The sequence below is a fragment of the Grammomys surdaster genome, unplaced genomic scaffold, assembly GCF_004785775.1.
Source record: "Grammomys surdaster isolate TR1022 unplaced genomic scaffold, NIH_TR_1.0 126091, whole genome shotgun sequence".
Taxonomy (NCBI): domain Eukaryota; kingdom Metazoa; phylum Chordata; class Mammalia; order Rodentia; family Muridae; genus Grammomys; species Grammomys surdaster.
Genome location: NW_021620899.1, coordinates 3,851,166 through 3,879,121, shown reverse-complemented (window position 1 = coordinate 3,879,121; position 27,956 = coordinate 3,851,166). Strand labels below are relative to the sequence as shown.

General features: G+C 35.6%; 1 protein-coding gene across 9 annotated transcripts in view; it reads right to left on the bottom strand.

The window, feature by feature from the left end:
* Positions 1-27,956, bottom strand: part of Phf14 (PHD finger protein 14) — a 161,611-nt gene that overhangs the window by 77,977 nt on the left and 55,678 nt on the right. For all 9 annotated transcript variants that reach the window (XM_028755934.1, XM_028755935.1, XM_028755942.1 and 6 more), the window contains 7 exons: positions 24,881-25,027; positions 24,090-24,360; positions 23,666-23,772; positions 22,532-22,627; positions 21,120-21,223; positions 19,098-19,229; positions 11,720-11,888 (listed from right to left, as the gene is read on the bottom strand). In XM_028755934.1, coding sequence (XP_028611767.1) covers positions 11,720-11,888; positions 19,098-19,229; positions 21,120-21,223; positions 22,532-22,627; positions 23,666-23,772; positions 24,090-24,360; positions 24,881-25,027 — 1,026 coding nt within the window. The remainder of the gene's footprint in view (positions 1-11,719; positions 11,889-19,097; positions 19,230-21,119; positions 21,224-22,531; positions 22,628-23,665; positions 23,773-24,089; positions 24,361-24,880; positions 25,028-27,956) is intronic.

Here is a 27,956-nt window from a genome sequence, read left to right as displayed (position 1 = left end):
ACTGCCATCTCTGACACTAATGGGAAGGGAGGCCATTGATCCTGTGGAGACTTGATGCCTCAGCATAGAGAAACACTAGGAAGGTGAGACTTGGGTAGGTAGATGGCTGGGGGAGCTCACTCACAAAACCAGGGGCAAAAGGGATGGGAGAGGGGGATTGTGGAGGGGAAATGGGGAAGACAGATAACACTTGAAATGTAAATAAAATAACCAATAAAGAATAATTGTCAAAAAAAGTTCTGTTGGGAATTATTTGGTACCTAACTTTGAAATAAATGTTCTTTAAATCTCAGCTGTTAGACTAAATCCCTTGAGTTCCATCCAGTCTCCACAGCAGTGGTCTGCAGATGGGGAGTATAAGTCATTATGACACAATGTTTATTCCATCCAAAGTTTCAGAAATTTTGTTTTGATAAAATAAACTACAACTAGATCATTTAGGCAGGTAACTGTAATTTATCTAGTTATGAACAATTGTCTTAACCACTTGGAGCACTTGGCTCTGTCTGTCCACAGTATATTTACTTGGAAAATGTGGTAAGCCACACATCAGAAAAATTTGAATGGTCCCAATTATCATGAATTTAATTTTTATTACAATCATTTTAACAAGCTATTTTCCTAAGCTTACATCCAAAAATATTCATCAATAAGCATTTTTCCGTCTCAACACTGCAATCTTAACATCACTGTGAGTAACTTGTACATGTAAACTAGGTAGGCTATGTCCTTACCTCCCAATTAAAGACTACCACTGGAGGGGTAGCAATTATAACAATGACACACATATAAAATGGAGCGATAAGACCCATTCATTTGTATCCTGGCTTAAATAAACTTTTAAATATTAATAAGACAAATGAAAACTATAGCTTGCCCCTTGCCTTAATAAATTAATATGTATGAAGGAAAGACATTAAATTTGTTAATTCCTTCCCCAAAATAATGCCCTAAAAGAAGCAGTATTCTCTACAAGACAGTAGGGTTCAGTGAAGACTGTGAAAATGCACTGTGACTACTGTATTTCCTGTGTTAACAAATACATCTTTAAAAAAAATCCCAAAATTTATGAGTCATGGGAAATAAAAATTACAGGACTTCAAAGAAAGTAAAGCCGATGCATGTGTGAATGCAAGCTGAGGAAAGACCGGGTCTCAGAAAGCCCTTGGCACTTGTGTAAAAGATGAAAAGTCACCAGATGCATGCAGTATAAAGAAATGAAAAAGAAAATCGGAAAGCTTTCAAACTACATTAAAGTTATTAGAGAATATACCCAAAAGTAAATATCATCCTTAAAGTAACTTCAAAAGAGACATAAAGACTCTCATTTATTTGCTTCAAAAGTAATTTCTTTGCCTAAAAGGAAGAAGATTCTCTCCACACAAAAACAATTCAGAGAAAATGTAGATATTATACAGCTCTCAGCAGGAAGCAAGGCCAGGCTGTCTTCATGGTAGTTCTACATCCTCATCCATAAAATACATGCAGGAACAAGAGGCTGAAACCCAGCCTCAACACTTGAGTCTATCAAACTAGAAACTATAACAATAACTACTTCTGAGAACAATTAGGATGAAATATGAAAATAAACACTCATGTTATACAGATCTTTTAAACTATGTATCCATTTAAAAATTGATATAAAAAAACTGTTAAACAATTTTTAGAAACAAATAGATTTTGCACCATTTCAGTAAGAATGAAACCTGTAAGTCCAACATTGAAAAGGAAGGAATATAAAGAAAAGCATGTGAACGTAGCTACATAGGTGCCATCAGAATGATTAGCTGAGTAGTTTAACTTGGCTGAGTAACTGTGTGCTACTACTTTTATACTGACTGAACACAAACCAGGCATTTGGAAAAAAAAAACCTTAAAATATAAAAAATTTCCCCTACCATATATGGACAAGACTGTGGTGCACTGTGTTTATTGATGACTGATGTGGAGGGTCCAGCTAATTGAGGGAAGTGCCAAGCCTTAGCATTTGGTCAGCCTGCTACATAAAACAGTCTGATGAAGCCATGAGAAGCAAGCCAGTGAGCAACATTTCCCCAAGGCCTCTCTCTGCATTAGCTCCTGCCTCCAAGTTGCTGTTTTGACTTCCCTCAGTGATTGACTGTGATGTAGAACAGTAAGGTGAAATAAACCCTTTCCTTCCTATCCTGGCTTTGGTCACAGTGTCTTATCACTAAAAATAAAAACCCTAACTAAGACAAGTTGAGAGAAGAAAGATGAATACTGGCTTAGAAATGCAGACAATATGGGAAGGAACATACTAAAGTCAACTGTATTTAGATTTAATTGTGCTTATTTCATAGACAATTTGGGAAAATCAGACTATTTTATTTATTTATATACTATTTGTAATTATTTTTAAGGTGTTTAGAATGAATCTAGGACCTTCAACATTCTAGGCAAGGCTTGACCAATAAGCTATTCCCAGTCCTTATCGATTCATTTAATTGATTCTCTGTCCTATGCACAAAACTCTTCAAGCAACACTGGTGGTCATTTTGCAAGGCATCAGTGGCAAAGAAAAAGGTAGCATGTCCTATTATAAGAGAATTCCGATTATTGTTACCTTCTTTATTATCTGAACATTAAAAAGATCCATTTTACCCTACTGTCCATTAACAGAGGTCATTTAAACATATAAAGTAGTGTTTATTCATTCACTAAGTAAGTATTTAAAAACATTTAATTGTAATGGTACTAAGGACAGAAAGAGTTCTTTGAGAATATTTTGTTATCACTGACAGTGTCATTTCTAGAACTTCGTTATTCATTTTCTCAACTAGTAATACCATACTAGGTTTGACTCTATTAACTCACATGAAAATAGAGAATACCGGCAATAATGTTTCACTGATAATTTAAAATTGCATACTGCAAGTCATCAGCTTAGGAATATAAATAGAGCAGAAGGTATATTCTTTTATGTCTGGGTGAAATATTCTGTAATTAGCACTAGGTCCGACTGGTTTATAAAATGTTACTTTCTTTGTCAAGTTTTTGTCTAGATGATCTGTCTATTGGTGAGAATAGGGTATTGAAGACTCCTACTATCAGGATATAAGGGTCAATATGTGATTTAAGCTGTAGTAATGTTTCTTTTCAAAACATGGATACCCTTGTGTTTGGGGCAAGCATGTTAAGAACTGAAATGTCATCTTCATGGATGTTTTCCTTTAATGAGTATGAAGTGTTCTTCCCCATATCTTTTGCTTAATTTTGACTTGAAGTCTATTTGGTTAGATATTAAATAGCTATAACAGATTGTTATTCAGGTTTATTTTGTTATATCTTGGTATATCACATTCAACACTTTACCTCGAGGTCGTGTGTATTGATGCACCAGAAAGATGGATTCTGTTTTCATACCCATTCAGTTAGTCTGTTTCATTTTATTGGTGAATGCAGACCATTGATATTGAGAGATAGATATCAATTCAATCTATCTATTCAATAGAGTACTTGAAGTAGTAGACCAGTAAGACAACGAAAGGAGACTAAGGAGATACAACTTGTTGAAAAGAAAAAAACGTCAAAGTATCATTATTTACAGACGATATGATAGTATACATAAGTGACTGTAAAAGTGACAGCTGGGAACTCCTAAAACTGATAAACACTTTCATCAAAGTAGGCAGCTGAATACAAGATTAATGCAAAAAAAAAAAAATCAGTAGCCCTACTATATAAGGAAATAACACCTTTCACAACAGACTTAAATGATATAAAATATATTTTTTTTGAGTAACTCAAAACAAGCAAGTAAAAGACTTCTGATAAAAACCTCAAGTATTTGAAAAAGAAATTGAAGAGCATATACAACAAATAGTTGCACCAGTTTGAGAGATGCCAAGAGAGAAAAAAGGAAATCACTGCTAAAGCATGGGACTTGAGGGTTTGGAGTACAGACTGTCTGACGCTCTGAGTAAATATAAACAAAGTGGGCTATTCCATGAGACCTTACGGTTCACCTTATTGTTAGGTTTCATTCCCAAAATCCCACTATCTTTTGAGCAATAAGCAGTGGTACACATCTGTTATCCCAGCACTTGAAAGTTAAAAGCAAGATTCTCAAAAAGTTCAAATCCTTTCCTATATAGTAAGTTTGAGCCCAGCCTGGGCTCTGGGAAACCCTGTCACAGAAATTAAAAGGGACATTTTTTTTCTTTTTTTTCTTTTTTTTTGACATATAAACAAAATTCTTTTCTTTTTTATTTATTCTCTGTCATACACTACATTATAACTGCAATTTCCCCTCCCTCCAATTCTCCCATTGCAATCCCCAACCACACACTTCAACCTCACCCAGATCCACTGCTTTTCCTTCCCTTCAGACAACAGCAGGTTTCTCAGGAATATCAAACACGGCATAATAAGATGCAATAAGGCTATGTACAAACCCTCATATGAAGGCTGAGCAAGGCAACCGATTACGAGAGAAAGGATCCCAAGAACAGGCAAAAGAGTCAGTCAGAGACAACCCCTATTCTCACTCTTAGGAGTCCTATAAAAACCCCAACCTCGGCTGGAGACATGGCTCAGCAGTTAAGAGCACTGACTGCTCTTCCAGAGGTCCTGAGTTCAATTCCCAGCAACCACATGGTGGCTCACAACCATCTGTAATGGGATCTGATGCTCTCTTCTGGTATGTCTGAAGACAGTGACAGTGCACTCACATATATAAAAAAAGTAAATAAATAATTCTTAAAAAAAAAAGAAAAGAAAAAAGAAAAACCTAAACCACTATAGCATATATAGAGAGGACCTGGTTCAGGCCCATGCACGGTCTGTGTTTGTTGGTTCATTCTATGTGAGCTCCTATGAGCTCTGGCTCCTAGAAGCCTCTGTCTCCCCATTCTGCAGGGTTCTCTGAGATCCTAACAGTTGGCTGTGGATCTCTATGTCTGCTTCCATCCACTCGCTGATAGAGGAAGCCTCTGTGTTGTCAATTGGGCTAGGCAGTCATCTATGAGGATAGCAGAATATCATTAGGATTACAGTGACTATTTGTTAATGAAAATATTATTTATATTTTAAAATAATATTTATATGACTTAAATGGACAAGTTTCTTAAAAATATAACAATCAAATTTATATAGGTAAAAGTCTTTAGAGCAGACATAATGATTGTTAATTTGGGGATAAATTTAGTAACAAAAGGTTATAACAAATTTCATTGTACATTCTAAATTAAAAGTACTTTCTCTCAAATACTCATTTAAAGTTAACTAGGATTACAATCTAGAGAAATTCAGGTACAAGCAACCTTGAAAGTCTGTTCCCTGAAGTTTAAAAGTTAAAAAGAATTTTAAAAATCAACTGGATGAATATAAATCCTCAAAACATAATGAGTTAATTTGCTGTATTGTGGCCTTCAGTATCCTTCCACCAACACATACCCAGCCGATCTTAGAACAACAGAAAGTACTGTAGGCAAGAGAGCTGATCGCATGAGCATTTTAGCTTGTTCAGCGGCTCTGACACTGGTTTGCATAGTAGTTGAACAAATTAATTTTCATTCCTACCAAGTGTCTCTCAGCTTTGAGGGGAAAAATTTCTTAATTGAACTGAAATAAATCAGGCTTTCCTTATCAAAGTGTCTAATGAAGGGAATTCCTTTGTGCAGATTCTATAACTAAAGAGAAGAGGACAGCAACAGGCCTAAAATAAATATATCATCCATGGCAAGATACCATAATTATTAAGTTTTTTTATTCATTTATCCTTTCAATTAATTATTTTAAAAGAATGAGGAATAAGAAACTTCACTAGTTACTACATGAAACGGTGATAAAAATCCATCTGGATCTTCAGAAAGGCAAAAGAGCTAAATAACCTAGATTCACTACTTTAACGTACAATAAAGATGTCTTCTAGGCACACAGTAAACCTTCAAGACACTGTGTGTGTGTGTGTGTGTGTGTGTGTGTGTGTGTGTGTGTCTGTGTGTGCGCGCGTGTGTGTGTGTGCACGTGTATGATGTATATGAAACCATCAGCAATTTCTTTAATCACTTAATGTCTTACGCAATATGCACAGCTTGGAAGTATGAATAAGAATATCATCATCCTCAGAAAGAAAGAGAAAGAGTAGAAGGTCAGGGAATCTGAAAGCCACTTTCTAGGGGACAGACACTCCTGTGATAAAGCAAGCACTTACTTCCTGAAGTTTTTCAGACTTGCTTTCACCCCCTTTATTTTAATCTACTCACTACTGCCTTTCAGGCTGAGATATCCACAATCAAGGCACTGGCTTGATATTCATGGTAAGATATTAACTGACAATTTCTCTAGTGTTCAACAAAGCTCCTTAAAAAAAAAAAAGACAACGTTCTTGATATCCACATATCTAGCTACTCCTCATGTGCCACAGAATCACTCATTTCCTGAACATGTGGTAGTGAATAAGCTGCAACAAGCGTATATAGTCTAAGCATGAAGAAGTATCTAGAATCATTACCAGTACTTCTGCTTGGAAAGCCAGCATAACAGAATAAAAGGACAGGCTCAAGAGCCATGGGATTGAGTTTGAAGCAAACATATAGGTGGTGGAAACTAAACCAAGGTCCTCTGCAAGAACAATTAGCACTCCTGACCACTTAGCCAACTCTCCAGTCTCCTTCTTTTCTTTTTTAATATCAGCTTCTTCAAAGTTATCATTCAAATATTCTCTTAATTTAACACTATTTCACTGTGGATAACAGGAACCTCTAGCCTGCCCAAGTGACATACCTCATCTACCATACCATACCTCCTAATCCTTCTCAAACATCCACTGACAAGAAACAGATTACTGAAATGCCCAAGACTTGTGGGGAACATCTTATTCATAACCACTACATTCCATTCTTGGACCCACATAGTCTCATGGCTATATCATAAAATGCACTCAGTCCAACTTTGAAAGTCTCCATAGTCTTCCTTGTACTGGTCCGGCTGGTAGGGAAGTCAAACAGTCTTCTGAAGGGGCAGTGAGGATGATTATAGGAAAGATAGAAAGGAGATGCAACATACAGGTATGGGAGATCTGCTTGGTTAATACCATGCCAGCAGCAAGTGTATTTCTCATAGCCTTCTTATACTAAAGTACTGTGGGAAGCAAAGCCACAAGCTAACAGAAACAATTTTGGTAAAATGTACAGAAGACATTTGTTCTCATCCGAGAAACCTCTCTGTTCCTTCCACCAAGGTCAATAGAACTGTCAGCCTCTAGCCTTGAGCCTCAGGTGCAGCTTCTCTTATTGCTCCATGCTTCAGCAGACCAGGAAATCTGCCAACAGGCCCTGTCCTGCCTTGACTCTGCCTGGCAGACAGTCTTCTCTCTTTTTTTTCCTCTGCTTCAGAAAAGCAGCAAACGGCTCCTGACACTTCCTGAGCCTCAACACTGTTTAAAAGTCCAAAGTCTCTCCCAAAGTTCAAGGCATTATGTTAACTGTAACTTTCTATAAAAATCAAAAAACAAATTTCCAATATACAATGGTACAGAATATGCTCTGTCATTCCATATGGGAGTTACAAAGCCATAGTGAGGAAGGATTGGCCCAAAGAAAAACTGAAACCAAAAAGAGCAAAATCCGAATAGCGTAGTTCTTTGTCCAATGTTAGAAGGCTCAAATGGCTCTAAGTTGGCTGCCTACAAGATACATCTCTCTCTTGGGCTGGTTCTGCTTCCTGCGTGCAGTTCTCCATAGCTGATATCCCTGACTCTAGCATGTCTAATAGGAGGGAGAGAGGACCACTGAGAGTGCCTTCCATCCTTGTCCTTAGAAACTGCCTGGTTAAATTGAAGAGTGATGAACTAATTTCTTTGGCAGAAGAGATTTCAGGACTGACAAGTATTGATGTGTCACATGGTTATCAATAATTACTCATATGCAGGTCTACAGTAAAAAACAGCAAATGGGCAAAACGAAATACAAAATGTATAGCTTGAAGACAAAAATAACATAAAAGCCAAGGTATTTTAAATCTTCAAAATCTGCCCTCCCCACGCCCTATGACACAACTCCACCAAAAAGGCCACACCTCCTAATCTTTCCCAAATAGTCTGACCAACTGGAGAACAAATATTTAAACATATGAGCCCATGGGGGGCTGTTCTCATTGAAACCATCACATTAATGTTTACTGTGAACTAAATGTTTATGCAAATTAATACTACTCAGAGGATGCTGGGGAAAATAACATTTTGGTATTAGAATATAGTATCAAAGGAGAAAGAGCTCAGGTCAGGTGTGATGGTGGCATACACCTGTAATCCAAGCACTTGGGAGACATAAACATGTAAATCTCTGTGGGTTTTAGGCCAGCCTGTTCTATGTAATGAAGTACAGGACAACCAAAGCTACACAGAGAGATCTTGCCTAAAAGAAAACAACAAACAAACCATGAACAAAAAAAGAAGAGAAATGACTCGCTAAATCTCTCACACAATGACCAAATATTTTAAGAAAAAATCCATTTTTATTTCAACTGAATGTTTACATAGACTTCAAAAGAGGATATGAGAAATTGAGAAACTCAGGCTGTATAGACTTGTTTCTCTCATGAGTTTCCCACCTGTGTTTGTATTTGTGCCAGAATAGACAGTAGTACTCTCATGCTTCGCATACCTCCTGTTCATGTTTGAATGCTTTCCAAACACATGTATGAAAAAATGTGTACTATATTTGAGTTCTCCTCAATGCTAACTATTTTAGACATTTGTTTATTAAGTTTTAGTCTACCGTATTTACATTACAAGGAAAAGAGCATATAAAATTTCTGTCAGCCAGGTGGTGGTGGCACACGCCTTTAATCCCCGCACTTGGGAGACAGAGGCAGGTGTATTTCTGAGATCGAGAGTTCGAGACTAGCCTGGTCTACAGAGTGAGTTCCAGGACAGCCAGGGCTACACAGAGAAACCCTGTCTCGAAAAAAACCAAACCAAAAAAAAAAAAAAAAAAAAAAAAAATTTCTGCCAATCTTCAAACTCATTGAAAATACTGAGGTCAAAATATAAAGAATTTCTTTTAGAAAGCATTTCTGGTTTGATATTCCTAGAGTGCATGGGGATCACTTACAACTGCAACTACTTTTTTCTTTTTTCTTGGATATTTCCTTTATTTACATTTCAAATGTTATCCCTTTTCCCACCCCCCTGAGACCCTCATCACATTCCATCACCCCTGCATCTATGAGAGTGCTCCCCCTACCCACCCTCTCACTCTCACCTCCCTGCCCTGGCATTCCCCTACACTGGGAAATCCAGACTTCACAGGACCAAGGGCCTCTCCTCCCACTGATGCCCAACAAGGCCATCCTCTGCTACATATGCAGCTGGAGCCATGTGTCCCTCCATGTGTACTCTTTGGTTGATGGGTTAGTCCCTGGGAGCTGTGGGGGTCTGGTTGGTTGATATTGTTGTTCTTCCTATGGGTTGCAAACCTCTTAAGCTCCTTCAGTATGTTCTCTAGCTCTTTCATCGGGGACCCAGTGCTCAGTCCAATGGTTGGCTCAACTACAACTATTTTAAATAAGAGTTTAGGGTATGTTTTCTATTTATATCAACAATTTACATTTCCTCTACAGACCTATAAAAGCTGACCTGCAGTTATGACTTTTTAGTAAAGCTAACTTTTTTTTTCCTTGTGACAAGACACATTTGTTTCAAAAAATAAAAACTTTATCCTTAAGGGAGATAAATATTTTGGTTTAGTGCTGTCATTTGTCTTGTTACTATATTTCATTTTAAGCGCCTTTCCTATTTTAAAGTTACAGTTGTCTGAAATTTTCCATTTTTAAAAACACATAACAACTTTTATTTTATTATACTTGAAGTCTTTTTTTTTTTCCTGGTTTCTCAAGACATACTTTCGTTGGAACTCACTCTGTAGACCACTCTGGCCTCAAACTCAGAGATCTGCCTGCCTCTGCCTGCCTTCCAAAGGAATGTGCCCCACCATGATAGGCTTTTTGAAACAAAGTTTTTTAAAGGTAGACCCTTTTAAGATGGATATGTAACTTAGAGATCCTCCTAACTCGTCTCCCAAATGCTGGGAATAATAAAGGCCTTGCATCTCTATGCCTGGCTATTACTTGAAAAGTCTTCAAAACAGTCACTTAGATTATTTCATTCACTTATACTTTATATGCTAATGTAATCGATGAGGCATATCTGTGAGTTGTTCTCTTAGGAAAACCAAACAGTTGTATTTGTAACCATTACTAGTTAAAGCACACCCGGCCCCACCCGCCCTAAGGCTTTTCTACATAACATGGGCTACCCTCACACTTACTCTTCCTGTCTCAGCCTCCCACATCTGGTAATGCAAATGTGCACTACAATACCTTGCTGGACTTTATATTGGATTTCAGTGTAGCCTGAGATTTTTCCATCTTTTAATGTAACAGTTGTATTTTTACCAATTTTTAATTTTCCTGTCACTGTTGATGAAAGTGTGAAATTTTTTTTCATATTGGACATACTATTCTCTCAAATATTAAGGAAAATATATATTCATAATGTATACAGAATAATCATAACATTCCCTTAGCTTCAATCTTTCATTTCAAAACAATATACCATCCAGCGCTCTTAATGCCATTGGACATAAATGTACCAGAGCCCATGCATAGGGGTCAGAGAACAATCCATGGTTGTTCTTTCTTTTCTTTCCATCTTATTAGACCCAGAGATGAAATCTAGTGAAATACAAATAGTCTGCAACTCAGCAAATTTATACTACACTCTCTGAATGTTCCTTACCATACTACAGGGGGCATGTACAGAATAGCTAAAACAAAGACATTAAAAGAAACCCAAGGAAGGACTAAGAGAAAAAAAACAAAAAACAAAGCATGATCTATTCTTCCCACAAGAATAGTCAAATCAAATGAATTACAGCTATATGGTCTCTATGCATTAATCAAATTAGTAAGAATTTTACTAATAGCTCCCAGGGACTAAGCCACCAATCAAAGAGGAAACACGTCTCCAGCTGTATATGTAGCAGAGGAAAGACTTATTTGGCATCAATGGGAAGGGAGACCCTTGGTCCTGTGAAGGCTTGATGCCCCAGTGTAGGAGAATGCTGGGAGGTGAGGTAGGAGTGGGTGGGTGGGAGAGCACCCTCATAGAAGCAGAGGGAGGAGGCATGGTATAGGGGGTTTGTGGAAGGAAATAGGATAACATTTGAAATGTAAATAAATAAAATATCCAATAAAAAATAAAAACATAAAAGCAAAAAAAAAATCAGTAAATGTTAAGTATGCTAACACTGGTTAAAAAAAATTAGGTCACAGAAGAAAAAAAGTTTGGCTTCTCAATTCACACACAGATTCAAACTTGACAAACTAAACACTGCTCAGGAATACACAGGTTTGAAATACAAAGGGAAAGATTAAGGACAGATATGTATAAAACTGAGATGAAAGGTAATCTCGACAGGTGAGCTTGCTGAGGGAGGCAGAGGAGTGTATGGCTTCAGTAATGTCATGTTTCAGTGGAGCAATGGTGATCACTATTAGGCTTTTTCCTGAACCTACAAATGAGATTCTCAGGTAAATATAATACGCTACATAATATAGACAACTGAATTCATAGAAATATCCAAGAGCAATATGGATACTTGATTGACATCTGAGTGCATGTTTATGCTATAAACCATTTTATTTGCTTAAAGTTTTTACATTGGAATGTCACCAATAAATGAAGAATAAATACCGTGTTTCTTATTGGAATCTTCTTGGGTTCTGGTGGCACATCCTGAGGAACAAACTTCACTGGCTCCTTAATCTGTCTCCTTGATCGTTTGGTTCCATCTGGCAAGGTTTCCATGGCCATCTCTGCTTCCATGTCACTGCTCCCTGCCTGGTCACACTCTGAGCACTGCCTGAATAAATTTTTATGAAAAATTAAGGTTATAGATCTCTTATCTTCTGATTTTTAGTATAGTTCCTATAAAGATAAAGAGTATTCACACATAAATGCACACTCAAATATACATAGGTCGTGTGGTAATCACAAACAGAAACATGTCTACTCCTGCAAGAATGACTACCATGATTATATTAAAAAAGCAAGTCTGTGTATACATATATTACAAGAACATATGTAGCAGTGCTGTTGTGAACCAACATAAGTCATAGATCAATGACTAAGAGGGTATCTTTACTTTGGAAATGATGACTTTCTTTTTAAGGTGACATATATTGAAAAGTATTTTAAGGACATTCATTCTTTTACACCTTTACTATACCTTTTCATTGTATTTAATGACTCAGTGTGCTGAATATACCATCTGGAGAAAACTCTAGAAAAGATCTGTGGAGTGTTGGGGAAAATAGTTATTTTACTCGGCAGACCAAGTAAAACCTTAATAAAATATAATTTAAAAGAAGGATTAATAAATAGTTTTCCAAAACTCTGATTTGTAGTAAACTAAATTATTTTTATGATATTTACTTTATGTGCTGATATTTGTACCTTCAAACGTAACTTAAAATTCAAACATCTCTAAACATTTATCACTTAATTCATTCAAAATGTTTATTTTTGATATATTAATACTATAGACTTAGATTAAGCTTATTTCTACTGTTTAATCTGAGATCTTTAATGGAGCAGAGATTGAAGGAATGGTCAACCAATGACTGACAGCCACCCCATGGGAGACAGCAAATTCCTGACAATATTGATACTCTGGTATGCTTGAAGACAGGAGCCTAGCATAATTATCATCTGAACGGCTGCATCCATCAGCTAATGGGAACAGATGCTGAGACCTGCAGCCAAATATTAGGCGGAGCTCAGGGATATATTTCACTGTATCCTGTGAAATAGTGGGGGATAGGATTGAGGGAGCTGGAGGAATCAAGGACAACATAAGAACACTTACAGAACCAACTATCATGGGGCCAAGGGGACTCACGAAGACTGAACCACCAATCAAAGCAGCATGCATGGTCTGGACTTAGGCCCCTACACATACACAGCACATGTATAGCTTGGTCTTCATGTGGGTTGCTTAACAACTGGAGCAGGGGCCCTGTCTGACGTGGACTCTGCTGCCAGCTTTTGGATCCCCTTCTGCTAGCTGGGCTGCCTTGTCTGGCCTCAGTGGGAGAGGATGGACTTGATGCTGCAACTTGATGTGTCAGGGCAGTTGGTACCCAAGTTGAAGATTCCCCCTTTTTGAGGAGAAGGGGAGGGGGAAGAAAAAGAGGGTGGGAGACTAAGACTTGGAAGAGGGGAGGGAGGAGCTGTGATCTGGATATAAAGTGAATAAATGAATAAATTAATGAAAAAAAATCATGAGGTTTTTTAATCCTGAGTTCCACAGCATAAATACAAAGTACCATTTGTTTTGCTGATGCAGTTATATTAACTGATACAATGTAAGTTAATACGTAAAATGTATATTTACTTTTAAATTCCTATGTAAGTATAATGTTAAAAAAAATTTAACATGAAAATGAACTGACTAGTGAGAAAAACGATACCTTACTTTCTAACACATTACTTAAAATTCCGTCCAGGTATGTTGCTAGTACAACTAAAGGTGTTATTTAGATTAACAAATTAGCACCAAAATACAATCAATAATAAACTAAACTGCTAAACAAAAACATCAGTAAGTAACAATGGCAGAATTCACATGGTGAAAATACTCTGAAGAGAATTTACCAGGAAAACTAAATTATGAAAAACTGTGAAATGCTAGGTTCTTGTTTTATTTTTTGAACATAATAAAAATGTCACTGCCTCTTAAATAAGCCTACAAACAATAGCAAATTCTGACTCAAAGTATCTTCCTTTTCTGCTTTATGTCCCTAAATTATACAAACTAATAACAAACTGACCATTTTTATAAGCTCAATGAAATGTCAAAGCTTATCAAGCATTCCAATCCTGTGTATGTGTGTGTGAGCACACAGGCGGACAATTCTCTCTGTACACAGAGGGCACAATATTACCTGAGTGTTCATCTCAGGTCTCCTATTGGCTTGTGGCTAATTAATTAGGCTACACTAACTGACTAGCAAAGCCTAAAGATCTACACTTTCATACAGATCTTTCACTTGTTTCGTTTAGTTACCCCAAGATATTCTGTATTATTTGTGGCTATTGTGAACGGTGCTGTTTCACTAATTTCTTTCTCAGCTTGTTTATCATTTGTGTAAAGGAAGGCTACTGATTTAATTTTATATCCAGCCACTTTATTGAAGTTGTTTATCAGTTAGAGAAGTTCAAAGGTAGAATTTTTGGGGTCACTTATGTATACTATCATATCTGCAAATAGTGAGACCTTTACTTCTTTTTTGCCAATTTGTATCCCCTTCATCTCTTTTTGTTGTCTTATTGTTCTACTAGAACTTTGAGTAAGATTTTGAATAGATACGAGAAGAGTGGGCATCCTTGTCTTATCCCCGATTTTAGTGGGACTGCTTCAAGTATCTCTCCATATTGGCTTAACTATGACCCATAATTGTTTCTGTCTGAAAGGACTGCAGGGACAAAAAAATGGAGAAGAGCCTAAGGAAAAGGAGGTTCAGTGACAGGCCCAAAGTGGGATCCAGTTCAAGGTGAAGTCCCAAGGCCTGACACTATTACTGAGGCTATGGAGTGCTCACAAAAAGGGGCCTATCATGACTGCCCTCCAAAAGACTGAACAAGCAGCTGAAAAAGTCAGATGCAGATATTTACACTCAACCAATGGACAGAAGCTGCTGACACCTGTGGTTGAATTAGGGAAAAGCTGGAAGAAGCTGAGGAGGAGAGTGACCCTGTAGGAGGACCAGCAGTCTCAACCTGGACCCCCAAGATCTCTCAGATACTGGACCACCAACCAGGCAGCATACACCAGCCGATATGAGGCCCTGACACATATAGCAGAGAACTACCTGGTCTGGGTTCAGTCAGAGAAGATACACCTAACCCTCTAGATACTGGAGGTCCCAGGGAGTGGGGAAGTTTGGTGTGGTGCGTGTTGGGGGATGGAAACATCCCCATGGAGACAAGGGGTGGGGGGTGGGTGTGAGGTATGGGATGTGGAACAGTCAGAGGGTGGACCAGGAGAGGGATAAAATCGGGAGTGTAAAAGATAAATAAAATTTAAAAAAACAAAAAAAAACAAACAAAACATAAAAAGCTTGGGAGGGGGTGTGTCTACACTTTCTACCTTCCCAATACTGAGATTACAAGCATGCACCATGATCAAGTCTAGCTTACAAGGTTCACGGATATCAAATTCAGGTCAGTATGCTTGTATGGTAAGCACTGTATCAACTGAGATTCTCCCCCCCCATAGTCACTTTACAAATATATAAATCCCTATATGTAAAAACATATACTTCTGTGGAATCAAGTTTTCAAATTAAAACATTTGTCATTTTATTTTTACTTTTGTAGCTACTACTTATCATTACAACATACTGTTTGAGTCGTCATTCCCAAACCCACTAAAAACTTGTTCTAGAACATTCAGGCAATAAAACGCCATGCCATGAAACCACAAAACACTGAAATACTCAAAATATCAAGAAGCTTTTGTAACTGACAATTCAGAAAACATGTTCCAAATTCAAGGCAGCTGCCACAAGTCATGTCATATATATTTATACAAATGGAAAGTTTTTACTCTTTCACCAAGATATTGAACACCTTCAGATATCTACATAATAGCCTAGTATAAAAGCCACAGCATATCCAATTCAATGGAATCAAAGGGCACTTTCAGGGAAAGTGATGATTGCCTTGGAAATGTCAAATCCATGTGCCTGAATTCATTTAGTAATCTATGGCAATGCTACGATATACAAACTTATTAATGAAACTTACTTAATCCTCTATGTATTTACTTAATATATACATTTTATCACAGATGGGTCCTATAGATTGAATCTCCTATACCAAAAAAGAAATCTTAAAATAACTGAAGTAATCAAAATCAAAATTATTAACTGACAATGCTACCTCAAAGAGCCAAATGCCACTTAACAAAAACCCAGCACAGCCCTCTTTTGACCTGTAGGCCCAGGTTGTGAAAGAGACTTCCAAACACTACAGGTTACTGTCATTGCCCTTGGTTGCTCCCCAGAGGTGGAAGGTAAAGTTTTATTGCTGAAAACACCACGCACTTTAGACACAGAGCCTAGAGGCCTCTGAGCTGGACCTAGCCAGAGGAATATTTTTCATAGTGCCAGAAGGTACTATATAAGCTTCGAAAGGAGGGATGCAAGCAATAGTCCTAACCACCTATGATGCCTATGAACCATAACAATGACCAATATGGCACAATAATCTTAAGGGTATAGTAGTGGCACTTATAACCTGGCAATAACCAACAACTCTATGATAGACTTAAGTTCTATTCAAAGGGATGACAATCATGCCTCCTCCTAGAAACCTAACCAATTACCCAGTGCTAACAAAGTCATAGATCTTAATCTTAGGCCAGAACCTACAAACCAACAGTTTCATATACAAGCAAAATCCCTAACTACATTCTAAATATCTGTCTTTATACTAGTAGATAAATGTAGAACCTAACAAAGAAAACTCTTTGTAATAAACAAAGACCAATATAGAAAAACAAATAAAATGTAGAATTGTGAAGCCCAGTCTCAATGGATACTTCTATAAAAGTCTTCTAGCACATAGGGCTCAGGAAACACTGAAGAAGATGGGGTAGAAAAATTGTAAAAGGCAAAGTACCCAAGAGTCTGCTTTGAGACTGTGTCTCCTAATGATATCAAAACCTATATCCATGAGGTCTTTTCAAAATGATTTATTAAACATGAACTGAATAAGGATAATAGACATGCCCTAGTGAATAGGAACATGGGTGGGAAAGGACCTACCACTCATGGCAGTGAGGCCTACACAAAGAACTACAGGCAACTAAGTCATTCTGAGACTGGGAGAGAGAGTTTTCTCCAGGTAAGACCACATACACAAATTGGTTACCTAATAGAAATGGCCAACTATAGAAACATTATGCATATAAATAACATTATACAAACTGAGCAAGTTATATATAGGAACATATATGTATAAACATTTATATATGGAACAATTAATGATAAAAGAGTGTGTGAATCTGAAAGAGATCAAGGGAAGAGTTTTGAAGGAAAAAAGAAGATGGTGATATAATTATCTAATTACAAATAACAAAAGAAAATTGTTTTTAAAGCTATTATATTAAATAGTGTCTGAACACTAAATGATAAAATATCATGTGACCAAGTATACAAAACATTATTCACTTTTATGTTGAAATACCTAGAGAACCTTTTTAATTTGCTACACAGTTTGTCTATCACCACTGTCAAATCATCTTTTAAAAAATGTTTTCCAAATAATTACAAAAGGTTATTTCTGGGTAAGACAGCACATGACAAGTGCTCCCCATGACAGTTCAGAGAGAGTGTCATATACTCCAAAAAGAAGAGAGTCAGAAATTTATCAAAGTAGTAACCATTCATCTGAAAAATGCAGAGTAAAAGACTGGGATGTACTGAAAAAAAAATAAAATACAGAATTCATAAAGGCAAATACCACGTTTTCCCTTATATGTATATATCTAAATTGTGTATGTGTGTGTGTGTGTGTGTGTGTGTGTGTGTGTGTTTGTGTGTGAAGGTCACAGACCTATGCCTTCCTCTATCACTTTATACTTTATTTGTTGCTAATGAAAAAAATTTTTTCCAATATCTTCTGCTCATGCTTTTCCCCTCTCCGAGCACTTACAAGAACCACTTTATTTTCTGAGACAGGTCTCTACTGTACTTGAACTCATAGATCTGCTATACGATATGAGCAGAGAACTTCCAAGATCCTGTTTTTGCTTCCAAGGGCTTGGATAACACTCATCAGAAGCCACACACAGCTCCTCATTCTGGTCATAGGGATCCAAACACAGGTTCTCAAGAAGGCACAACAAGCACTTTAACCCACTGAGCCATCTCTCCAAGCCCCTGAATCCATAACCTTATTAATAGATTGCAATTCAAGGATTCAGGTCCTTTTGTTTTCTAAAACAACTAGAACAATGATTTTGCATAAAAATAATATTCATACTAATTTCATAGTCTTTTTTATTGCCTCTATTCCCTTTACTGAAATAATATGTCAATCAGTCTATCTGTCTCTTCCTTGGAATAATTTTAGGATAAAATTCATTATAGACCTCTCTGATACTTATTGTTAACAGTGAACTTGACAGAATCTAGAATCACCTGGGAGATTCTAAGGCTAGTCCTGTGGAGGATTATCTGAATTAAATTTATTGATGTAGGAAAACTCATCTCTATTGCATGACCTTTCTGTAGTTAGGAGATAAGAATTCTCTTCTTTCTTGACGCCCTAGCCATGAGGACCTGTACCGTGAACTGTAAGCAAATATTAACTCTCTCAACCTTATGTTGTTCTTGTCAGGATGTTTCATCATAGCAACAAGAAAAGACAGTTTAGGAAAACATCTGTAGTGATTCAACATGACTAAGTCAGTGAAAAAAATAGTTACAAATGTTTGTCAGGGCCGGAGATTTTAAGTTGGTGTATTTACTAAACACAGAAATTCCAGGGTTTGACTCCTTACACTACATAAACTAAGCATGTTGGCACAGGCCTATAATCCAGCACTCAGAAGGAGGCAGGAAGCTAGGAAGTTAAAAGTTATTCCCAGTGACATAACAACTTTAACATAAGACTGGAAAATGAGAATCTCTCTTAATAAAGAAAAAAGTTTTCAAAATTTCTGGATTTTCAAACAATGGGCTAATAAAACTTAAAATTCATTTGCCCTCAAAAAAAATAAAATAAAATAAAGCATTTGAGAAATACCAAATCATAAAATGAAAACTATAAACACACCTGAAAAAGCTCTTGTGCCTTATGTAAGAAAGTATACATTGCTAAGATTTAAAAAAAATTAATTCATTTCTACAAAATTACTTTACTCATATAAGTTAGAAAGACTTATAAATATTCAATTAGAAATGTAAAAAAATATTTTATTATGAATTAATGATACAACACAGTCCTACTGCTAAGGCTAAAAGCAAACTAATTCCATCTATTTCCTGTCTGTTTCACTTACCAATAACTGTTTTTCGTCTTTCTCGGCATCCTTGTAAGAGGAGGATCAAGGCAGCCGAGATGATAATGCAGCTTACAGGTGTCACACAGTAAAAGAAGATGCTGATCGTGGTTCTTCTTACAAATTCCACAACTTTAATAAAAGTAGCAAGTGAGAGTTACACTGAGGACCATAGTGACACAGTTCATTTGTAACAGTTCTGAGTTCAAAAGCCTTCATCTGGATTATTTTGTTTTCTGTTATGGCATTTCTGGTCCTTTGAGGCTGAATCTTGCTATATGGACCAGGCCGGCCTTGACCTCAAGATCATCTCGCCTTATCCTCCTAAATATGTTGTGAGTACAGTGTATGCAAGAGCACCCTGCAGTACCCTATATTTTTCATGGAACCCATTGTTTTAACAATACCAACTGCTAGTTCTAGATAGTGTAGAGAATGTTATAGCTTAGTTCTAATATAAGCTTAAAAGTTTTCTAAAGATAGACCATTAAAAGTTAGGGATATTGAGAGTATGTATTTTCAACATAGCCTTCAATTCTTACAATTCATTTAGCAATAGTTCAACATTTCTTTATAAACATAAACTATAAAAAAATAAATTGTGAAAAATATTCTAATTTTGAAAACTACCTTGAAATTCTAAAGAAATTCTTTCACGAACAACTGTTTCTGACCATTAACTGTAAACCTCTCACACACCCTTAAACATATATTTTAAAAAAAAAAAATCTACATTTCTATGTCTCTTTCCACAAAAGTCAGAGCTTGAATTTTTAAAAATGGCATACTAATTGATATATTTCAAACCTTAAGAATTTTCAGACAGTTAACATTTCTTGTGAGAAAAGGCAATTTACTTTTAAGAAAATGAATACCATGGGCTGAAAATTTAACATATATTTATATTGGAGATGTACAGAATGATGGGGAAAGTTGTCTGAGAGACTAAAAGAAACAGGAATGTACAGCAAATCAAAAGAGTTGGATTTTTCAATATTCCTGGAAAATACACATGTAAAGCAGCAATAGTAACAAAAATTAATACACATACCGACAACAAAAAACCCCACAAAAGTTAAAGAATATCACTCTAAGCATATTTTGAAGCAAAAAAATAATTATTGTTATAAAACTCCAATGTCTGGTACTATGCCTAATATTTTCCAAAGAATTAACTATGCTTGGAAAACAATGCAGTAATGCACTAACGTTTATACTAAAGACAAAGACAGTAATTTGCTTTCCCATATCTCACATCGATACACATGTATGCAAACATATATATTCACGTTATTTTTATGTTACTTATAGCACGTAATATACACACACACGCACAACAGCATTTTCTAATCTCTCCCTTAATGTGATTAATACATTACATAAAAAACTGATTTCTTTGTCTATATATAGAAAGAAATGAGGCCTTTATTTACATTTTAAAAAATGGCACTGTCATGTAAAATCACTGTGATGATCAATTTGCTTAAATATTAAGTACAGGAAGTAAATAAGAAAACTATGTCTGGAAATAAAATAATTATAGCTAAACAAGGAGAGATGAAAGTACAGAGTGATTAAAATATAAAATTCATCATCTTAACACACTACTATTCATCACTACCTAAATCAAAAGCAAAATTTCTCACTCAAGTAAACTGCAAATGATTATGTATTACATTCATTAACATAATAATTATATAAGTATTGGTTATAATTAAATTTAAAATATTAAATTTAATATAACAAGCAAGATTTTAAAGTAACTTTGTAATTTCCTAAAAAGAATTCTGTGTTCCATTGAGCTTATGAAAATTTATTCTCAGTTTCTTACAAGATAAATGATTTATCTTCCTGAAGAACAAGTATCTCTTCTTTCAATCTACAAAGCATTAAATGGACCTGAAACACTCTTAAAATTCTGAAATGGACAAAGTTGATTTTCGTACATGTAAAGTAATTTTTGACTAATACATATTAGTTGAAAAGTAAACAATATTATTTTGTTATAATTTCATTACTTGCCTATAAAGCACTGTAGGAAGAGTAGATGTCTTTTGTGTGCCTCCTTCTTTTTTACTTGGTTTTCTTTCCTTAGGTGCTCGTAAGATTGCTGGTACATTCAACTTCTAGTGATTGAATAAATACAGTACATGCTGTTTTAAAGATGAAGTACAAAGCAGTATTTCTCCCCACTTGCCACTAAATCTAAGTAAGCTAGCATGTAGAAAGTTAAATCTGCTTTATATTACTAAAGGGAAAGAAAACAAAATGCTAATCTCAACTACATCTATTATAAAGCCACAATTGCACAGTCTCATTAGTTCTCAGAAACACATTAAACTTTATGAAAATTATACTTTCACTTGAAAACCTTAGAACAATGAAGAAAGTAGAGAAGGCTTAAAAATCTAACACAGTATACTTAAATCTAACACAGTATACTTAAATCTAACACAGTATACTTAAAAAACAAACAAACAAAAAAAAAACCACCAGTGCACTTCTTTGCAATATCCCAGTTATACGGGTGTTCCATAGGTTAATTAGAAAAATTATCTTACTGGACCAAACTCTGTGAAAAAGCAGATGAGATTCTCTTTGGTACTCTACTAATCTGTAGTATGCTGGCTTCTGAGACAGGGAACATCTATCAAAGTCACTTCTTAGTGCCCTGGTGAGCCCACATCTGTTCAGCCAACTGGAACAGTATCATGCATATGATACACGTGTCTGTGCAGACACCGTCACACAATGCAATTTTCAATCCTCTATGAAGTTACTTGATAAACGGAAATGTCTTTTACAGTAGATAATATTTTAAACTCTAGAGGAAGTTTTTGTGAGAAAAATATAAACCCAGACAAAACAAAAGCTAGATCGGCAAGTAACTTCTTACACTCCAAATTTCCTTTTCTAAATATCAAATATAAAACACCATCATCTTCCAAAAATCTACTAGCTACCTATTAATAGGAAAAAGACTTAATATGTCCGAAAGTAACTCCTCATCTTCACCTTTTAAAATGAATTACTCTTTGTAGTACCAATGACACACAATCTGTTCACAAACAAAGGGAATGGGAAGGATAAATTGTGACAAAAATCTAATACCACTGGATAAAGAATATACTAAGAGGAAACTCATGCTTCATATCTTAGCACATCAAAAGTGACAGGTCAATCAATTTGAGCAAAAGAAAAAGAATTGTCAACAATATAGCTGATGAAAGAACCAAATTAAGTTATAGGTTCTCAGTAGGCAGTGGCTGCCAGTGATCTGCAAGTATTTCAGACAGAAATCATTACCCTAGGACATTAGCCTATGATGGAACACAATTATTTAGTTAACAAAATGACTTCTGTGTAAGAAATATGTACTCTGAAAAATCACAAAGAGAGCAAGAGCTGAAGAAAGCAACTGAAAAGAAACTAACCTGCCCTGTAATTCGGCCAAGCAATGCCCATATCCCTTGCCCTTCACTTCGAAGTTTCCCATTCAGATTTTGCAGTTCCTCTAACGATTCACAAAGCTACAAAAAGAGTAAGTCAAATTAGTAAGCTTTTAGATGTGCAAATATAAATAAACAAAAATATTCACATTTATTTTCCATTTATTATTAATATATTCAGGTCAGACAACTACTGAAAGACAAAGATATAATTATTGTTAGCATGGTGAACATCCTCAAGAGAAGGTAAACATTTTCTTTTACTTTATGGTTCTTAGTCATGATGCATATATAGTTTGGTCACATAATGACACATATTTTGCCATCAAATCTCTACCGAATCACATTTCTATCACTTCTCTCATGAGAAAACTAAAGATCCTAAAGGTTCTTTTGACTAAGATCATGTACCTATCAAAAGTCTGCAGATCTTGTGACTTTATTCCCCATGGTCTTTTTATTACAGTGTTGCTGATTACTGGATGTTACTTCCTAGTAACTGTATCACTTTAAGTGGGTAGTTTATTTTTTAAAATAATAATTAGATACTAGTTTAAATATCCATGCTACTTAGAACCTAACACTTCAGAAAGATATTGCTTTATATATTAAACAGAAATACAATAAATTTTTCAATTGGGAAACATTTTTTTTAAAAAATTAACATATAATTTAAAAAAGTCTATTAGTTTAAGACTGGGTTTTCTAATTTTCAACAACTAAAAAAAGAAGATCTATAACGCTGTTTACATTTAAGAATAAGGAGTGAGGTGAGCTGTGTTAGTTTTAAACCCTAGCTCTAAGCCCTGATTACTATGCTGCCAAGTACAAATTATGTAACCTCTCCAACCCTCGGTTCCCACCCCTAAGAACAGGAGCAACAGTCATAACTAAGGACAAAGAGAAAATTACATGGCTTTCTACGAGTAAAGGGATCACAACTGTGCCTGGTATAAGAATGCACTCAGGGAGAATGACAGTAATGAAAATGAAGATGAAGGTTGGAAAAGAGCAGAAGAGCTCTAGGATTTCAAACTCAAACACAGAAGTACAATAAAATCACAAAAGAAATATAAATAAAATCTACTAAGTGATACTGTGCATTTGTAGCCAACGTACCTTATTATATTCTACATGAAGCTTTTCTTGCTCATTCTCTAATTTATCCTTTATATTCTTTTGTTCAGCCATATTTTCCTGAATTTGAATCATGCGCATATTTCTCTCTATTTAAATTAAATATCCAATTTTACTTCAGTAGAAAGTAAAGGCTAATATAAAACATACACAAAGAAGCAAACTAGCCATAGAGATGATCATTTGGATAGAGTTACATTGGTCAAACAATTTTAAGTATATTTAAGAAAAAAAACATAACAATACATTAGCCTAGAATTTACAAAGGCTACAACTTAAGAAAATAAACATGCCTCTGACATACACAACATAGTAATGATTTTCTAATACATTAATTGTATATCACATTCTGTTATTACCAACTTATTCTCAGTGAGACTGTGTATGTATCAATGTCTATACTGACCAAAATAGTAATTCACAAAGTCAGCAGTGAGAGCTGGCTGCTTATGTTTCCGCCTTCCATCCACACTAGAACTAGTATCTGAGTTGTCCACTGGAAAGATATCCGTACTGATTCCCATCAGTTCTGCTTTGCGCATAAGCTTACGAATGGCTGAAGCACTACTTGTGAGTGGCCTGGGTAGCTTTTCCCTTGGAACCCAGGCTTGTGGTCTGGTAGATCGAGCTAGCTCTGCCTTGGCACGATATTGCTGCAGTCTGGCATTGATCCTTGCCTATAAGGAAATGAAGGCAGTTTGGAATAAAATAAAATGAAATATATTCCTCATAATTTTTACTTTTACGCTTAGAGAAGATAACAATACTAAAATTTCACAAGTAAGGCAAATCAGATTTATTACTGATCCTGAAGATGTATAATGCAGTCCTGGAGTTGCAATAAATGAACCCACAACTAGTAACAGCTGCCCTGAGATGGGGTTCTAGAGCTCAAAGAAGAAACAGACACATGCTCCCATCCCTAACCAAGAAGCAATCCTCAACTGATAACCATTTGCAAATACAAGTTTTTCAGCATGAAACACTTTACAAATGACTACACCATTGATTCAATGAAACATAAGTTCTTCAGAAACAAATTCTACTTATGTCTAATCACAAACCACTGCTTTATTAAGTATTTTTTTAAACTACATTTTATATGCTAGACCTCAATTTCAATCACATGTCAATAGAAAACACACGTGAGATATGAAAAAAAAAAAAAAGCAGTTAATTTAAGTGTGGGTCCCATACCTGTGCTTCAGGGGACAGCTGTTTCTCTCTCTCTTGCAATGACATTTTACAATAGGACTGTAGAGCCAAATAGTTTTTTCTTTTCCATTTTCTGTCTAACCTGTCTGCATGCTGCTTACAATAAGCAAAAAATGGATCTGCTATATCCTAAAAAAAGAAAAGAAAGAAAGAAAAAGTGCGGGGAGTTGAAATTTTACTCCAATGGGCACTTTAAAGACAAACTATCAATAAATAATAGTTTCCTTTTGACAAATCTCTTAGTGATGGCTACATCAATAAAATATTGAGAAAGCAATTTTCACATATCATGATAAAAATTACAGTATATGAAATGTAACTATCAATCTCAAATTACCAACTTTTTTCTCTAAAGGCCTTTGTTGAGGTTGGATATACAGCTTACCCACATAACACTTGCCTACCATAAGACTGATCTGGATTTGATCCCAGTACTACAAAATAATAATGGATCATATTAATGGCAAAATATTGATTAAAATGTTAAGTTACTTGGGTATGTTTGTATACTTCATTAAAAATTTATAGTGTAGTATCTAAATTTTAATAAACTTAGGGAAGAATTACGAACAAATGCTAAAGTTACATATCCATAAATAAATAAAAGTAATAGTTAAATTGTAATCATACAGTAAATAGGAGTAACAACAGTTATCATAAGTAAGTGAGATGTCCTTAATACACTGGCATTGCACACACATATTTTATCCAGGAACAAATAGGTGAGGAAGGTCAGACACTGTCGATAACAAAATTCAGGCATTCCTCCTTTATCTTTTTATAACTAGTATCTCACATGGGAACATGGTACTAGACAAAAGGTACACTACAATTCACTTGTCAGAGTAGTCCAAGGGATTCCCAAACACAGTCTATTTCCATTGTCCTCAGTTGTCTCCTAGAAGCAGAAAACAAGTCTCATATACTTCAGTCATAGGCCCCAGACGATCCAAGCTGGTTCTGAAAGATTCCTAGATGACTAGTTTTCATGGTACTAGATAGCACTGTGTATGTTTCCAAGGAGAGAAGCAACCAATATTCCTACACAGCTATGATGTCTATGAACTGAAACACTGACAGCATGGCATGATATCTAACCTAAGAATGCAATGATGGAATGCAAACTAGTGATAGCCAATAACCTAAGTGGACTGAAGGTCTATTCAGCAAGAGGAAAATCATGTTAGGTGTTAGAAACCAGGGAGAGATATGGATCTTAGTGGAGAACCTAAAAATACCAGTTTACTAAAGTAGTATAATCCTAACTACATTATACATGTTTATCTCTATATCTATAGCCAAATAGAGATGTCACCCCTCATCAAAGATTCATCTCCTTACATAAGACCAGAGACCATTGCAAAAAACCACAAGCAATAGAAATGCAAAGAACAAGTGACCATGTGATGCCGAACCCCAAGTGGTGCACGTACAACACAACTCCTGTACCTTAGGCTCACAGACAGAATTTAAGATGGAGTGGAAACAGTAAGAATAGGAAAATTTCCTTTAAGATTTCATCTCCTAGAAATGTCAGGGAAGTTATACCCATGAAATCTCATCAACACTGCTGCCTAAACAAGACCTGCTTGAACAACAATGACACCAACTTGTTCTCATGCCGAAGTAGATGGGAAAAACCTCATGGGACCTCAACCCTAGACAAAGGACAATTAAGGCAATCGAGGAATGTACAGAGGAGAAATAGTCTCTGGGCAAGAACACCAAGTGCTTAGCCCTGAAATCATTCATACATACATACATACATACATACATATCATATGTATATATATGTATATGTATGTAACCTTATACTGACTGAGCAGAGCAGGTTGTATTTATATATTTAGTAATATACAAACACACACACTCCATAATTAAAGAAATAATAGCCATGAATTTGAGAGAAAGCAAGTGGGAGAAAATAGGAAGTATTATTATGAGAGAACAACTTTAAGAAACAGTAGAGTAGGGCTGGAGAGATGGCTCAGCAGTTAATAGCACTGACTGCTCTTCCAGATGTCCTGAGTTCAATTTCCAGCAACCACAAAGTGGCTCACAACCATCTGTAAATGGGATCTGATGCCCTCTTCTGGTGTGTCTGAAGACAGCAACAGTGAATTCATATAAATTAAATAAGTAAGTTAATTAATTAAAAAAAGAAACAGTAGGGTAAAAAAACAACCTCAATCCTAGTCAAGAATTAAGTAATTTCTTTAAATATAAACTCCTATGTAAGTCTGGGAGAAAACTTTGTCTTCCCTCTAGTTAATGCATCAATTGTCATTTTAATCCACAGCCTCCATATAATACCCCGAAAGAAGAGAATGTACCCACCCCCTAGCTATTAGAATCAAAACATGCTATGTAATATATTAATAATGAAGATATATCACATATCAACATCATAACTACATCAAGGGCCAAACGTGGCCCTGCCTGTGTTTGTAAAGCTTTATAGTCATGTAGCCACAATCATTCATTTTTAATATTGTCTAAGGTTGTTTTCATACTGCAAAACCAAATTAAGCATAAGCTATAGGCTTACAAAGACTAAAATATTTATATTCTATAAAGAATGTATATATTCCTTATATCTAGTCTCAACCCTTGATGAGGAGGATTTAGTAATTAGCTGCTGGGAAAAAAGAGTTAGTCTTCTTTAAAGTTATGTCTCTCAGTAAGTGGAGCTCCAATGGATGGCTGCACACCAAAAAGTATATAACCACTGGTATTGGGATAAGAAAGCAAAAAAAAAAAAAAAAAAAGAGAAGGAAGACGAAGAAGAAGAGGAGGAGGAGGAGGAGAAAAAAGAGAACAAAAAGAGGAGGAAGAAGAAGCAGAAACAAACTAAGTTGGATGGGTATGAAAGTATGTTCGGAGGTGTAGCTGGGAGGAGTTGGAGACGAGAGCCAAATAAGATCAAAATATAATGTATGAAATTCTCAAGGGAGTAATAAGAATATGTATTAAAATCAACAGAATCTACAAATAATTTTATACTGTTTTGGAGACTATTTTCTAAATATTATAATACTGTTCAATACTACCAAAATTA